General features: G+C 40.1%; 1 protein-coding gene across 1 annotated transcript in view; it reads left to right on the top strand.

Annotated features, from left to right (window-relative positions):
• C5 (complement C5) overlaps nt 1-16,310 on the top strand; it is an 87,183-nt gene that overhangs the window by 22,998 nt on the left and 47,875 nt on the right. Inside the window, exons 8-17 of the mRNA XM_040482143.1 lie at nt 226-340; nt 2,135-2,261; nt 4,311-4,426; nt 5,820-6,005; nt 7,272-7,475; nt 9,470-9,679; nt 9,803-9,955; nt 11,012-11,141; nt 12,279-12,341; nt 13,745-13,942. Of these exons, the coding sequence (XP_040338077.1) occupies nt 226-340; nt 2,135-2,261; nt 4,311-4,426; nt 5,820-6,005; nt 7,272-7,475; nt 9,470-9,679; nt 9,803-9,955; nt 11,012-11,141; nt 12,279-12,341; nt 13,745-13,942 (1,502 nt within the window). The remainder of the gene's footprint in view (nt 1-225; nt 341-2,134; nt 2,262-4,310; nt 4,427-5,819; nt 6,006-7,271; nt 7,476-9,469; nt 9,680-9,802; nt 9,956-11,011; nt 11,142-12,278; nt 12,342-13,744; nt 13,943-16,310) is intronic.

Raw genomic sequence — 16,310 nt, 5'->3', positions numbered from 1 at the left:
GCCATCAGCCCAGAGCCCGACGCGGGGCTCGAACTCACGGACCGCGAGATCGTGACCTGGCTGAAGTCAGACGCTTAACCGACTGCGCCACCCAGGCGCCCCATGATGGAAGACACTTTAAAGTGTATCGAGTGCTTTATGTAATTTCGAGTTGTTACATTTGATCTGAATTTTATTATTGTAACCATGTTAGCAAAACAAATTTACGGCATTATTGTTTGGCAGATATTTTTATAATAAAGTTGTCACTGAGGCTGAAGTTTATATCACTTTCGGAATAAGAGACGACTTAAAAGATGATCAAAAAGAAATGATGCAAAAAGCCTTGCAAAACACAATGGTAAGACGTTAAGACACGTGCGTTCACTCGTACCTAAAGATGCATCACAAAGGCTGGAGAAAAGTCACTTCCAAATCATCTAGTCCAACCCCCCATTTTACACAGGTGTGCAAGTCGAAGCTAAAATGCTCTCTTGGTTTCCCCTGGGCCTCAGGATGAAGTCCACTTTGTGTGACATCAGCCTCCCTCACCAGCCTGTCTCCTGCTCTTTCCCCTTTCCCTCTCTCCTGTTCTGGTCACTAGTTCCTGGAACTCCCACTAGTCTCTCTTGCCTCCAGGTGTTTGCAGTGCCGCTCCTGCCTGGGAATGCTCTGTCCCTTTGTGGCTTCTGCCTCTTTGTGGCCTGGCTAATCCCTTCCTACTCTTTAAATCTCAGTGTTAACACCCTTTCTCTGAGAAGTCTTCCCTGACTCCCGTCAATTAGGTTGGCTGCCCCTGCCAGTTCTCGAGCCTCCCTTACTGGAGTGTGTTTTGTACTTTATTACAGTGTTCTCAACCAGAGACGTTGTTTACGCCCAAGGGCACATTTGGCAATGTCCAGAAAACATTTGTGGTTGTCACAGCTGGGAAGGAGGGGGGTACTACTGGCATTTAGTGAATAGAGGCCAGCATGTTGCCAAATTCCCGCAATGTGCAGAGCAGCCCTAACAACAAGTTATCCTGTCCAAAATGTCAACAGGGCTGAGATTGAGAAGCCCTTCTTTACTGCAATGGTTTAGTTGCTTCTCTCTCATCCTCTACACTGAACCCTTTGTGGGTCTGAATTGTTCCCATTATATGCCCAAAGCCAACCTGGTTCCTGGCAAATGGCAGGTGCTCTATGAATATTTCTGAGTGAATGAACTCATTGGGAAGTTATTTGTTCATGGTCAAGAGCTAGTGGTTGCCGGAGCTCAGATTAGAGCCCTGGTCCCCTTATCCCTTGTTCAGTGTTCTTGACACTATACCTCAGATGATAAGGGCTCATGTCATTCTACTGATTCTTGTATATTCTCGTATACATTCTACTCATTCTTGTATATTCTTGTGGTTTGTATCATCTTGTGGTTTGTATTTAGCCTATGTTTTTCCAAAGAGTTCTATTTATTCAAGTTATAAATCAGACACCTCTTTTTAATGTAAGATTTTATGCTGGACACTGAGATTTGAGGGTAAATAAGACAAAAGTCCCTGGCCTCAAGCTACTGGATTTTAGAAGAAAAATAAGGCAACATCTATTTGACTGTTGTGGTTAATAATTAAATAATATGATATGACTTAACTCTATGTCCCTTTACCCATTGGGTGTTTTTAAGTTAGTGTTTCCATGTGTACGCAGTGAAGTCCAAATTAAATATCATAGAACCCAACAAACTCTCAGGAGCAAAAGTGAACTAAAAGCAGGCCCAGAAACATGGGTGACAACTCAAAGATTAGAAGAAGGAATCTGTGTCAGCTAGTATAAAAAACAAAAAACCAACAACAACCAACCTTGTTGAACCATATAGTGTTTAAGACTCTTCCTATACGTCTACCCAAATTAAGTTAGAAAATAGTATTCTGGGCTCAACTGTAGACTCAATCATTCACTCTACTGGTGACAATAAACTACTCCTCTGATAGTTGCCTTCTATTTAGAAGCTAATAAAGGCAGATTTTGTTAATTTTTCCCTTCTCTGATGTCGGACGCTTAACTGACTGAGCCACCCAGGTGCCCCACCAAACTGAAATACCTCTTTCTGAAAATACCTCTTTCATTTTCTCTGAAATACCTCTTTCTTCTCTGAAATACCTCTTTCATTTTTTTTCAAAAAGTTGATCAATGGAATTGCTCAAGTCACATTTAACTCTGAAATGGCAACTAAGGAACTGTCCTATGAAAGTCTGGAAGATTTAAACGACAAGTACCTTTATATTGGTGTCACAGTCATAGAGTCTACAGGTAAGTTTTCTTTTTCCTTGAATAATATTTAGACAGCATATTAAAAGTGTAAATAATTTCTAAAATTCTTTCATATTTTATTTTCTTCCATAGCTAAATATTCCTTTTCATATCATTAAAAACAGATTAGAGTAGAGCTCTGCCACTCTATCATGAGGTCTCTATCACCCCATGTGCAAAAATGGGATAGCACTGCCCAGTTGACATCTTGAGTAGCCTAGCAGGCTATGTGACTTGAACATGTAGCACCCCAATGTTCTCACCTGGTAAGAATAAAAATCTAAATGACATTAGGTATGTACAAATGTTTGATAAAATGCTATGCAAATGGAAGATACTGCATCATCATTTAGTCTCCTTATCCGTACAACGATGGTGTTGAACTATATACAACCTAAAGCCCCTCTCAGCTGTAATATTCAGGAATTCTATCTAAAATCAGAGATAATGGTTTTAAAATGGGCACAATAATAGCATACATATAGGGTTGTGGTGAGGATCAGAGAGTCAATATATGCAAAGCACTTAAAATAATACCTGTCAGCTAGTGAATACCATATAAGGTGTTAGCCCCCCTCCTCCCCCTTCCCCTCTATCTTCTTTTCTCCTCCCTCCCTCCTTCTTCCTCTCCTGCTCCCTCTTCTCCTTTTCCTCCTCCTCCTCCTTCTTTCCACTTATTACTTTCTTAGCATCCTTAAAACTATCTTAGTGCTCTCAACCCCGACTCCAGTGGTTTGTAATAGTCATTAATTATTACTCCAAATTCGGTCAATTTGTCTTACTTCTGGTGTATTGATTACTGATGTTCTTTATATTTTCAGGTTTGTATTAAACCCCCAAACTAACTTGAACAAGTTATGTAACAGCACTAGCCCCTCCTTTTTGTGATGAAATGAGAGTTAGACCACATGATCCCTAAGGCCCCTTCCACCTCTTTGTATTTGTCCTTGAAGGGTAGTAGAATGAAGAATGGCAATAATTATCCAGTTATTGAGTACCTTGTACTTATCAAATGTTTGATAGATGTTGGAGAATGATACTCCTTGCCCAGGATGTTACTTTTGACATTATTTTAATGTTTGTTTTTTACTTTTATTCTTTCTCAATTTATTTCAAATAAATTCAGTTTAAGCTACATTTATGAGATATTCAAAGAGTGTTGCTAAACATACAGGCTTACAAATATGAATGTGTGTAATCCCAGCATTCAAGTGGCTTACAAACTAGCATCGGCTGTAAGACAGGTAAACGAAGAATTCTGTTATAAGCAGGAATTCTATTTGACCTCTAGGCAAAGTTCTTAATGCTACTGACCTTCAGAGGTAGGTGAGCTCCTAGATGATTGCTGAGCAACCAAGTATAGCACCCTGAATGTAATCAATCTTGAAGGATAAGTAGGGTTTTGAGGCAGGGATGGTAGATGGGGAGAAGTGGGACACCATCCATAGAGAGGACATGCCACAGGTAGCAGGCAAGACCTGATCTTTGAGATTATCTGGCTGATTGTCCAGTTGGCCGAAGTATAGGATATGCATATGGATGTTACGGATGTAATATTGGAAAGGACTTTGGGGATACTGGAGCTTTGTGTGTTATTGGGCCCCTGCCAGTGGACTCTCAGGACTCCCTCTACCTCAGGCACTCTTTTTCTGTTTTCCTCTCCATATCTCTCCATATCCCTGTGCTCTACAGGTGAATCCCTGCAAAGCTTAGTGCCTAGTCCTTTCCCTCTCTCCATAATCCCTTGTACATATTCAACGGAAACTCAGGCCACTGACAAAAAGTGGTGGCCCTTCCTCACCTTCCTCCCCAGTCCAACCCTGTAGCTCTCCTTGTACAAGCCTTGGATATAAGGCTTTGGAAAACACCTGAGGTCTAAACTTTTCTCTGCACTACCCCCTTTTAACCAAGACTACTGATAAATGAATGAGTGCAGGAATGGAGCAAGTAAGTGACTAAGTCTGTGGAGACATACACAGGTCAAACAGATCCCCGTAGGGATTGGCATAGTCTTAAAAAAGGTCAACGTGATGCATGTCATTTCTTTAGGTGGATTTTCTGAAGAGGCAGAAATTCCTGGCATCAAATATGTCCTCTCTCCCTACAAACTGAATTTGGTTGCTACTCCTCTTTTCATGAAGCCCGGGATTCCATATTCTATCAAGGTAGATGAAGGAGGGAAGGTTGCTGAATATGGTTCTCTTTTTCTGTTTACAGAGAGCATGGGGATGGCAAACAGGGGAGGGAAGCTGGAGAAGGGAATCACAGAGGGAATTCATTTGTAAAACCTGATCCTTAAGATGCACAAGGAGGTGGGAAACTGCTGGCCAGCTTCAGCCTCAGAGTGATTTCAGCCTGTAGGGCAAGTGCCGGTATTTAGCAAGTACTCAGGTAGCCTGTGCTAGGCATTCCCTTAAAAAGCATTGCATTAAGTTATATGTAAATAAAACACCGTAAGTTTATAGTTTTAAAAAAATGCCAACATTTGGGGCGCCTGGGTGACTCAGTAAGTTAAGTGTCTGACTTTAGCTCAGGTCATGATCTCAGAGTCCGTGAGTTCAAAACCCACGTCAGGCTCTGTACTAACAGCTCAGAGCCTGGAACCTGGAGCCTGCTTCACATTCTGTGTCTTCCTCTCTCTGCTCCTCCCCTGCTCATGTCCTCTCTCTCTCTCTCTCTCTCTCTCTCTCTCTCTCTCTCTCTCAAAAATAAATAAAAAGTAAAAATTTTTAAAAAGTAAAAATAATGCTAACATTTAAAATTATTTGGTGGCATGTTCTTCAAAAGCCTTAAAACAGAAATATCACTCCTTGAAAATAAAACCCCTTTCTCTCCCCATTTTCTACTTCCCATGTGTCTTATCTGAGTTTGCATTTCTGTGCTTTTCAGTCTGCCCCTGTGGTCTTTGTATACACCTGTCTCACCTCTCTCTGTGTTATTCGCCATCCTTTCCATTTTGGCTCTTTCTGTCCTTCTCTGTTTCTCTCTTTCTCTCTCTCTCTCTGTTTGCTTCCTCCTTCCTTTTTACTATTTTCTCTCCTCCCTCTACTTTTCCTTTTTAAAATATTGGTAGTATAGCGTTAATGTGTTCATTTGACTTTCTAATTATATTTTATTTAGTGTTTTATATTTCACTATATATAGTACATGTTATAATTTATAATATAAAAAATATAATCATTTTTAAGATGAAAATTTTTGTTCCCTGTTCTTAGCTTAGAAAGCTAGAACAGAGTGTTTTACTTTTTTATTCTTTGAAAATGTGTTGCTATTAAAAATCAACTTTAGTATAATTAAAACGTGTTACTTAATATTCACTGTGGGTCACTGGCTTTTAAGAAAGAAAGAGTTACCAAGCTAAAGCAAGTTTTGTATGTGCTTAAAGTGTCTAAATAGAATTAGGCCGTTCTATAATCTAAGGCCATGCCTCTCTCTACTGAGTTAAATGTGAATAATTTATACTTTGGTGGGGAAGAAGAAAAATTATTTCAGAATTGTTCCGCTTTAAAAAAAAAGTGATGAGCTGCTGAAATGGATCTGGACTGTTCTGGCAAACAGGTGCAGGTTAAGAATTCATTTGACCAATTGGTAGGAGGGGTCCCGGTGACCCTGAGCGCACAAACGGTCGATGTAAACCAAGAGATGTCTAACTTGGAGTCGAAGAAAAGTGTAACACGTTCCAGTGATGGAGTAGCTTCGTTTATGGTTAATCTTCCATCTGGAGCAAGGATGTTGGAGTTTAACGTGAGCTGAATTCTCCTGTTGGACTTTCTGGGACAATGTGTGCTTTTTGACTGTGTGTTTTGGCTAGTGTGCAGAACAGATGCAGCAGATTTTAAACATGAGTCCAGAGAACAGATCCGCAATTTTGCATTCAAAGGCGGGGGGAAGGCACCAGAGGCAATATGCTAATCCATTGCCTGGTTCTTGAGGAAGATAAATCTATCATTTTCTATTTGGGAATTAATGATTTTCTCTTACATTAGCAAGACTTTATTAGAATAGGTATAGCTTCGGAATAAGTATAGCAGTGGAAGTCAGCGGTAGAAACATTCTCTCCCTCACCCCCACTTCTTATCTTTTTTCAGGGACACAAAGGGGTCACACATGGAAGTCTCCCTTTTTCCTAGCTGCATAAGCCACTCTACTTTAGAGCTCAGTTAACAGGCTTCTCTCTCAGCAACTAATGTTTAAGTTCCCAATCCGCCCCCGCCCCATAAATGATTAGTTAATGCACATTAATGACAGTGACATGCATACATTCACTATCATCTACTAAGCACTTAGGAAATGCTAAGAGCTTTCTGTTGAACACATTTAATACCCAGTTAGTCAGCTCTATGAATTAGAGAATATTTTTGCCATTTTGCAGTTGTGGAAATATAGGCTTCTAACCTCTCTTGTGATTAACTTATCCAGAGTTAATAAATGGTGGCTCTGGGATGCAAACCAATGCATAGCTCACTCCAGAGTGTGAGCTCATAACCCCTTTGATAGCAAAGGGGTTATTAGCCATGATATCATTTCTGCCCCATTCCATATTTATAAGTACACTTCCGTGATGCTACTTTACAATGAAACTAGACCAGAAAGTCTGTGCGATGTTCACTCCTGTCCCCAGTCCTCAAGGCCTCCTCTTGCCACCCTTCTCTTACCCCCAATCCCTGCCAACCCATGGGAAGAGGAGTCCCCAACTTGCCAGGACATTTCAGGAAAGGTGCCAATATTTGTTCCGGAAGCATCTTTGCCTCTCCCCTTCACCAGACTTTCCCACCATGGCTCATAACCCCATATTATTCCAATTATTGTCCATAGTCTTTGTAAAGTTACTTGATATCACAGCTGTACAAACATTGGAGTAGTGGAGGGTTTTTTTTTTTTTTTCCTCTTTAGCATCTGGTGTTGTGAAAGTTAGAAATTTATAAAGCAAAGAAAGAAATTTACAAGGTATGTTTCATAAAAAATATTTCATCACAGTCCACATATCTTTTTTGAAATTTCCCTTTTCAGGTCAAGACTGATGACCCAGATCTTCCAGAAGAAAATCAAGCCGGCAAAGTTTACCAAGCAATAGCATATTCATCTCTCAGCCAAAGTTACCTTTATATTGACTGGACTGGAAACTATAAACCTTTGCTTGTGGGAGAATATCTGAATATTATTGTTACCCCCAGAAGTCCATATATTAACAAAATAACTCACTATAATTACTTGGTAAGTACAGTAATGATAAATTTAAAACTATCTATTCCCCCACCTTGAACATTTCTCTTTGCTTACAGAGGAACATTAGAATGACCCCTTATAGTTGTTTTTACAAGGTACTTTCAAGGACATAATTCAATTTGATAATCAGTTTTTTCAAAAACCTTTGAGATGGGTCATGATTTTCATGACCATTTCCCAGATGAGGAAACTGAGGAACAGAGAGGTTAAAACGCTCACCATGGTCACTCAGCTTGGAAGAGGAATATTTTTTTATTTGAACTGGGAACCTCTGACTCCTTATCTGATACGCCCTTCTCCTAAGAGAGCCTGATTACTCCACAGAGACTGATTAAATTTTCACATTACCTCTGCTCTATTTCATGGCCAAAGATTACAGGCCTAAACCTATTTCAAGTATGTGCATTTCATTGGCATAAAAGGGAGACTCAAATCCTGCTCTTAAGAGTTGAGTCATATGATATCTACCCCAATTCTACCCTTTAGCAACAGCCCTATTACATCCCTTATATTAAACAAAGGTGGCCAATCAAGCCTATAGGTGAAACCTAGGACAGAAGGTGGGGGAGATCTTAAGGGCTTCCTGACATTGCCAAAGAAATGGAATGAATTATTCCAGTGGCCAGGCCAAACAGGTGGTGATAGCTTTTTCAACATTTTTGAGAAAGAAGTTTAAAAAAATAAATGAGGAACACAGATCATATTGATGGATGAAGAATTATGGGACCTGTTTAGGAACTATGTACCAAAACCACATATGCAGTCTATTTAAGTTTGAGGACAATTTAAGTTTGAGAACATTTTGGGTTCATGTGATTTGTAACTTGTTTTTTAGCCATATGCCTCCAATACAGAACCTAATCTCTGGCTTTAAAACTTAATTCCCAGGGGTGCCTGGGTGGTTCAGTTGATTAAGCATTTGACTTTGGTTCAGGTCATGATCTCACGGCTTATGGGTTCGGACCCCGCATCAGGCTCTGTGCTGACAGCTCAGAGCTTGGAGTCGGCTTGGGATTCTGTGTTTCCCTCTCTCTCTGCCCCTCCGCTGCTTGCACTCTGTCTGTCTCTCTCTCTCAAAAATAAATAACATTAAAAAATTTTTAAAAAAGGGCACCTGAGTGGCTCAGTTGGTTAAGCATCCAATTTCGGCCTAGGTCATGATCTCACCGTTCCCGAGTTCCAGCCCAGCATCAGGCTCTGTGTTGATAGCTCAGAGCCTGGTGCCTGTTTCAAATTCTGTCTCCCTCCCTTTGCCCCTCCCCTACTTGCACTGTCTCTCTCTTTTTCTCAAAAATAAATAAACATTAAAAGAAAAAAATTTTTAATTAAAAACAAAACCTTAATTCCCAAATAAGATGCACTCTATTCATGCATCTATTTTGTTTTAAAAAAAATTTTTTTTTTTTTTAACGTTTATTTATTTTTGGGACAGAGACAGACAGAGCATGAACGGGGGAGGGGCAGAGAGAGAGGGAGACACAGAATCCGAAACAGGCTCCAGGCTCTGAGCCATCAGCCCAGAGCCTGACGCGGGGCTCAAACTCACGGACCGCGAGATCGTGACCTGGCTGAAGTCGGACGCTTAACCGACTGCGCCACCCAGGCGCCCCTCTATTTTGTTTTAATCAATAAAACAAAAGAGATTTTAGTGACAGCATGATGACTTTAAATAGATTTGGGGTCAACTCTTAGCTCTCTGATTTCCTAGTTATGTGATTTTGAGCTAAAATCAGTATGACATTTAGTTAATTCCCAAGCCCCAGTCCCTTTATCTATCTACACAGTGGGCGTAATATTCCTATCCAACTGACTTGTGAGAAAGAAAAGAATTAAGTAAACGGAAAGGTTCCTGACCTTTCCTGGTTCCTGTTAACCAGGAACCTTTCTTTCTCTTTAACATACTTTCTACTCCATCTCCAAGCTCCATATTGAAAGCAAAACTTTTGTTTTTTAACATGGTCACTACTGCTGTTTATTTTTAGATTTTATCTAAGGGCAAAATTGTCCACTTTGGCACAAGAGAGAAACTTCCAGATTCATCCTATCAAAACATAAACATTCCAGTGACACAAAACATGGTTCCTTCAGCCCGTCTCCTGGTCTATTACATCGTCACAGGAGAGCAGACAGCAGAGTTGGTGTCTGATTCAGTCTGGTTAAATATCGAAGAAAAGTGTGGCAATCAGCTCCAGGTAAGCCACAAATTATGAGGCACAATCAAATTTTCTTCTGAATAAAGGAGACTATAAATATAACTACTTGTGAAGTTTTGTCTCATGCAAATAACCTCTTTTCTTTTTCAAATGATCTTTTAGGTTCATCTGTCTCCAAGTGCAGATGCGTCGTATTCTCCAAGCCAACATGTATCTCTTAATATGGCAACTGAGTCAAATTCCTGGGTGGCTTTATCAGCAGTGGACAGTGCTATATATGGAGCCCAGAGAAGAGCCAAGAAACCTCTGGAAAGAGTTAAGTGGTGCATGGCCTTGGTTGCTGGGTCTTGGGGTGGCTCTGTATAATGCTTCACAAGGTGTGGCCCCAAGGGTAGGTTGTGGGGAAGAATTAGGGAAGACTGGATCTGCTCTTCTGTAAATATACTCAAAACAATGGCTCTTAGGAAGGTAAGCTATCCTCATGTTAGTCTCTAAAACATTGATTCATCCTTTTTTGTTTTTCCAAGTGTAGCATATGACCATAATGGCAATTATATTCCTGGGGCAAAAGTGCCATCAATTTGGACGATTTTGAGATTGAACCTGGAGGCGGGGGGCTTTATAAAGTGACAGCATAATGGAAGACTGGATAGGCAGCCTATGGAGACTTTTCTGTTTTTTGTTTTCTTTTTTACTCTCATTAAAATCTGGAACAAAAGAATGTGAGAATTATTCACTTCCCCTAAGTTCCCATTTATCTCCCCTATGCCCTGCTAACTATTTTGTAGGCTTGAGTTTCTTTGAACAAAAAACAAAGATAACTATACAGTTAAAACCATTCAGAAAAGAAAAAAAAAAAACATTTGGGATCAAAATTAAAACTGGAATAAGCTTCCCCAAACAAGTTCTCACCCACTTAGAACCTAGAGCCTTCTTCCTCTAAACATAAGAGGTTGTACTCATTTCTTTTTAGCAACTTAAAAATTAATTTGTCTGTTAATTTAGTCATTCATGCATTTATTTATTTGTTTGTTTGTTTGGATCTTATATTGACCACAGCATTCATTCTATGTCCAACACACCATGGGTTAGTTCCTAAGAATCTTCTCACCAAAGCGTAAAACTTAGTTCTTGTTTTAATATTGAATGTGTGTGTATTTATAAATATAAAAGGACACACTAAAATAATGAAGTTGGGAAATCTGGTCTTTGGCCGTTTGACAGATGAACGATGGCCTGATTTGTTCTACCCATGTGACAGCCAGTACCTTTAATTCTTCAGGGAAACAATTTATACATCTAAGTAGACTCCACATTTTGCCTTGAGTTAATTCCTAAGAATTATTAAATTAGCTAACCACCTCTGGACAGGTATTTCAAGTCTTAGAGACGAGCGACCTGGGCTGTGGGGCAGGTGGTGGCCGCAACAATGCAGATGTATTCCATCTGGCTGGACTCCTCTTTCTCACCAACGCAAATGTAGATGACACCCGAGAAGATGGTAAAATGTTCAGCTTTTTTTTTTGGTTTATTCTTCAAAATGATTACTGAAATTTACATTGATCAATTCACATTGATACCATTTTTGTAATTGTCTTCCACAAATTCTCTACACTGATCTTAGAGAGACATGACTACGTAATGCCCCAGTACAAAATGTTTTACTGGCCATCAAGATAAAGTACAAAATCTTTAGTGTCGTCCTCAGGGATCTTCCACGGTCTTCTCCCCAGCTCTTTCCAATTATCTTTTGTCTTGCTCTATCTTACCTGAGGTTTAAGCTGTGCAGACCCAAGTGTAGTTCTAGGGGTGGCTCTCTGCTATTTTATTTTATACCTTTAGGCCTTTCCCCATCAGGACTGCTTTCCCTTGTATTAGCCTGGAGAAGCCGATAAAAGAATCCCCTCCTCAATAAGGTTTCTTCCCCATACAGAATTGATCATTCCCTCCTCCTTTCACAGAGAGAATACTGTGGGGACTAGCTCTATTTATAAGTCACACAGTAGCAGGGCATCACTGAATATTCTTCCATTTCGTTATGTATTTTGCCTCAGCCAATGCACTGTGAGCTCTTGAAGGACAAGGACCACATCTTAATCATATTCTTTCTGTGGCTATAAAACTGTTCATAATTATATTTGACCTGTTATTCATAATAACAGAGCACAAAGAGCAAATAATAAAAGTAGCATACCCAACAAAAACTTTGCTCACTTTAAATGCTTAGATATTTCTCTGTAATCAGTGGGTCAAAGAGGTTGCAGGATTCAAAGCCAAACTTGGATCAAACAAGTCAAACTAGAGGACACTAGATCATGAGCTCCTCTAAGGTAAGATAAATGTTAAGATGTGTTGTGCATGGTGCCTAGTCAAACACAGGCTCTCAGAATTTGTGGAATACATGAATGACTTATGAATGTTTTAAGTACTTAAATAATTTCATGGAATTTTCTTTTTTGTCATTTTAACTCTTTTTTCCTTCTTCTTCCCCTCCTCCTTCTCCTCCTCCTCCTTCTCCTTTTCCTTCTTCTTCCTCCTCCTCCTCCTCCTCTTCTTCTTCTTCTCCTTCTCCTTCTCCTTCTCCTCCTTCTTCTCCTCCTTCTCCTTCTCCTTCTCCTTCTTCTTCTTCCTTTAACAGATAAGCCCTGCAAAGAAATTCTCAGGCCAAAGAGAATGCTACAAAAGAAAATACAGGAGGAAGGTACTCTAAAAGTTTGATGCAATTATAAAAAGGTTATGATCCTATTATTCAAAAGCTGGAGAGAACGAACCATTATCTAATTATTCCTAATCCAAATGGAATGGATGAAAAGAAAGATATGTACAGATGTCTTAGCTTACCTCTCTCAGAAATATTAATCCAAATAACTCTACAACTTCATTTGGCATAACCTCAGTCTGAGGAAAATAAGTATTATTTCTATCTCTAAAGTTAAAAGGTTAACTTTTTACTTGTTACAAATATTTCCTCTGCATAGACTTCATTTGGCAATTAAAATTATATTCTTCCATTTTCTTCTGACCAAAATCATGATTTGATTAACTTTGGAGTGTACCTAGAAACCTATTTCTTCTATTCCGTGTATTTAACAGCTGATAGTATTTTGGATTATTCTTTGGGAAATCAGTCTAACAGAAATTATTTTTGAACAATTATTTAAATGGAAATATGATCACTGGTGATATTAAAAGAGGAAGAATGTTGAACTGAAAGTCGGTGGCCAGAGTTCAACTAATAATCATGCTTAGGGTAAGATAAGAATTCCTTCCATCTATATAGGAGTTATTTTAATTCCAACCCTAGTTCTAAGTTCTAACAATATGAAAGACACTGAGTAGTTTGGGCACTTATGATAAAATATGAGCACTTATTGGGACGCCTGTGTGGCTCAGTTGGTTAAGTGTCCAACTTCGGCTCAGGTCACGATCTCATGGTTGGTGAGTTCAAGCCCCAAGGCGAGCTCTGTGCTGACAGCTCAGAGCCTGGAGCCTGCTTCAGATTCTGTGTCTCCCTCTCCCTCTGCACCGCCACCCCCCCACCTCATGCTCTGTCTCTCTCTCAAAAATAAATAAACATTAAAAAATTTTTATTCATATTCATTTTTATACATTCAAATTTATATTCGTTAAAAATATTTTTTTAAATATTAGCTCTTACAATGCCACCAGTGTAGTTCCACAAACCACATCCTATAAGAAAAGTTTTAAAAAGCAGGATATGTGGCTTAAAGAAGGAAGCACTTATACAGTGCTGATAGCCATCTTCAAATATTTGAAGGCTTCTCCATTAACTTATTTCACTCAAAGGGTGCTGAACCCAAGGTGCCAGTGTCAAAAGTCAGTATTTAGCTTAATTGCAAGAAGCTTTTTAAACATTTAATATGAATGAGAATGATCTGCCTTATGAGACCACATTCTCCCCATTCCTGGAGTACCCAGCTGAGTGTGGGGGGTCACTCACCTAGCCTTGGCTGTTGCTAGGGGTCCGGGGGTGGGGGCAGGGTCATGTGGCCGTAGACCCAAGGACCCCTCAGGATCCCTTCTGAACCTGGGATGCTACGACTCTGTGCATAATCAAGGACATTTGCATCGTTACTATTTCAGTTGCTAAATACAAACACACAGTATTGAAGAAATGTTGCTACGACGGAGCCTACCGTAATGAAGATGAGGACTGTGAGCAGCGTGCTGCCCGCATTACAATAGGTCCCAGATGCGTCAGGATCTTCAAGGAATGTTGTCTTATCGCAAAGAAGCACCGTGATGAGGATCCTCTTAAAAACATCCAGCTGGGAAGGCTGCGTGAGTTTGACATTTTCTATCAGAATTCTGCTCAGTATGGGGAATCTTGTGTGATCCTGTTCTGCTAAAAAAAGGACAGTTTTCATGTTTTATTTAAAATTGAAATTAGACTGGGGCTCCTGGGTGGCTCAGTCAGTTAAGCGGCCAACTTTGGCTCAAGTCACTATCTCACAGTTCATGAGTTTGAGCCCCACGTTGGGCTCTGTGCTGACATCTGGGAGCCTGGAGTGTGTTTTAGATTCTGGGTCTCCCTCTCTCTCTAACCCCTCCCCTGCTCATGCTCTCTCTTTCTCTCTGCCCCTCCCCTGCTCATGCTCTCTCTCTCTCTCTCTCCCTCTCTCTCAAAAATAAATAAACATAAAAAAAGAACAAAATTTTTAATTGAAATTAGGAAAAAATATGCCCATTAGAAGAAAATCAGTTATTGTTTTGGGGAATCAAAGGAGGCATATGTAGTAGAGAACAGAGCGCACAGGGCCACAGTCAAGACCCAAGGGCAAGTGTAAGGCCAGCTCTTTCTATAAACTTGAATCATTATGTATCTCCTCTGAGCCTCAACCTCCTCATTTTTAAAGCAAGAAGTGTAGGCTTAGATGATCTCCAACATGCCTTTGAGTTCTAGAATTCTAGGGTTCTGTGATATTACAACCATTAAAAATTTTGTTGGGGCGCCTGGGTGGCGCAGTCAGTTAAGCGTCCGACTTCAGCCAGGTCACGATCTCGCGCTCCGTGAGTTCGAGCCCCGCGTCGGGCTCTGGGCTGATGGCTCAGAGCCTGGAGCCTGTTTCCGATTCTGTGTCTCCCTCTCTCTCTGCCCCTCCCCTGTTCATGCTCTGTCTCTCTCTGTCCCAAAAATAAATAAACGTTGAAAAAAAAAATTAAAAAAAAAAAAATTTTGTTGATGCCTATGTTGACCAAATATAGCAAACAATTTCTAAACCTAGCATGAGGTTAAGTGTACTTACACAAAAGATTAAATCTTCCATTTCAATAAAATCTATTTTCAGGATTTAGAAAACTCTCATTGATATGTTTCCAGAACTTTCAGGACTTTCATTGCATCTATATCTAATCAAAACAAAAGGAACAAAAGCAGAATGACAGCTCCTGTTTTCAGAATCTGTTTCTCTTAACAGTGTGTCTTAAACAGCGTCCATCTGAATGGATATATTTCTGCAAACGTAAATTTTTGTGGTCATTTCTTAAAAACCGTGTTATTATATATATTTAGGTTGTTTTCAGATGTTTGCTTATTTCAAGGAGCATTTTCACAAGCCACCTAGTACATATATTTTTCATTGTCCGGTTTTTCAACTATAATCATCTGGTTTGGCTTCCACTGCACGGAACTGAGGTTCTGCTATTGCCCCCAATCCACCCCACCTCTCTGGTGCTCCGCTCTGCCCCTCATTCTAGACAGGTTGGCCTCCCAAAACTCCTATGGGTTTTGCAACTCTGCAAAGGTCTACATGGGTTTCTTTCCCTGCTCTGCAGCCTGAAAACTGCCTGCAGACAGTAAACCTGAAAAATTTCAGGGTTCACCAACCCAGTGTCCCTTCTCTCAGGAATCATGGCCCTGGGTCACTTATGCTCTAATGTCTGAAAACTGTTGTTTTACATAACGTGCCTGGTGTTTTTAGTTCCTGGGGTTTTTTTCTTTCTTGATTTTTTTTTTTTTTAAGGCAAAAGAGTAACTCTTATCAGTGCATCTTGGACAGAAGCAGAAATTCTGTCCATTTTATTAAGGGAAGTAGAAATAAATTTCCCTGGGGCGCCTGGGTGGCGCAGTCGGTTAAGCGTCCGACTTCAGCCAGGTCACGGTCTCGCGGTCCGTGAGTTCGAGCCCCGCGTCGGGCTCTGGGCTGATGGCTAGAGCCTGGAGCCTGTTTCCGATTCTGTGTCTCCCTCTCTCTCTGCCCCTCCCCCGTTCATGCTCTGTCTCTCTCTGTCCCAAAAATAAATAAAGGTTGAAAAAAAATTTTTTTTAAAAGAAATAAATTTCCCTTAGGTAAACCTTCTTTATTTTATAATATAAACACAATTACTGTAATAGTAAAAATGCAAATAACTTTATAGATTGATGAGTATCTTCTATAATCTCAGGAACACTAAACATTTAGCAATTTAAGAAACAAATCATTGAAGATATTTTTGTGCTTTATTTGTTCTCTCAGTACTATTAGTGGAGAAATTCCAAGACCTTTAAAGTTCTATTTTGTGGGGCGCCCAGATGGCTCAGCCCATTAAACGTCCAACTTCAGCTCAGGTCACGATCTCACGGTTCATGAGTTCAAGCCTTGCATTGGGCTCTGTGCTGACAGTGCAGAGCCTGCTTGGGATTCTCTCTCTCCTCTCTCTCTCTGCGCCT

This window comes from Herpailurus yagouaroundi, unplaced genomic scaffold (genome assembly GCF_014898765.1).
Source record: "Herpailurus yagouaroundi ecotype Mexico unplaced genomic scaffold, PumYag 160, whole genome shotgun sequence".
NCBI lineage: Eukaryota > Metazoa > Chordata > Mammalia > Carnivora > Felidae > Herpailurus > Herpailurus yagouaroundi.
Note: the sequence above shows the minus strand (reverse complement) of the source record. Positions and strands in the feature narration are given on the sequence as shown.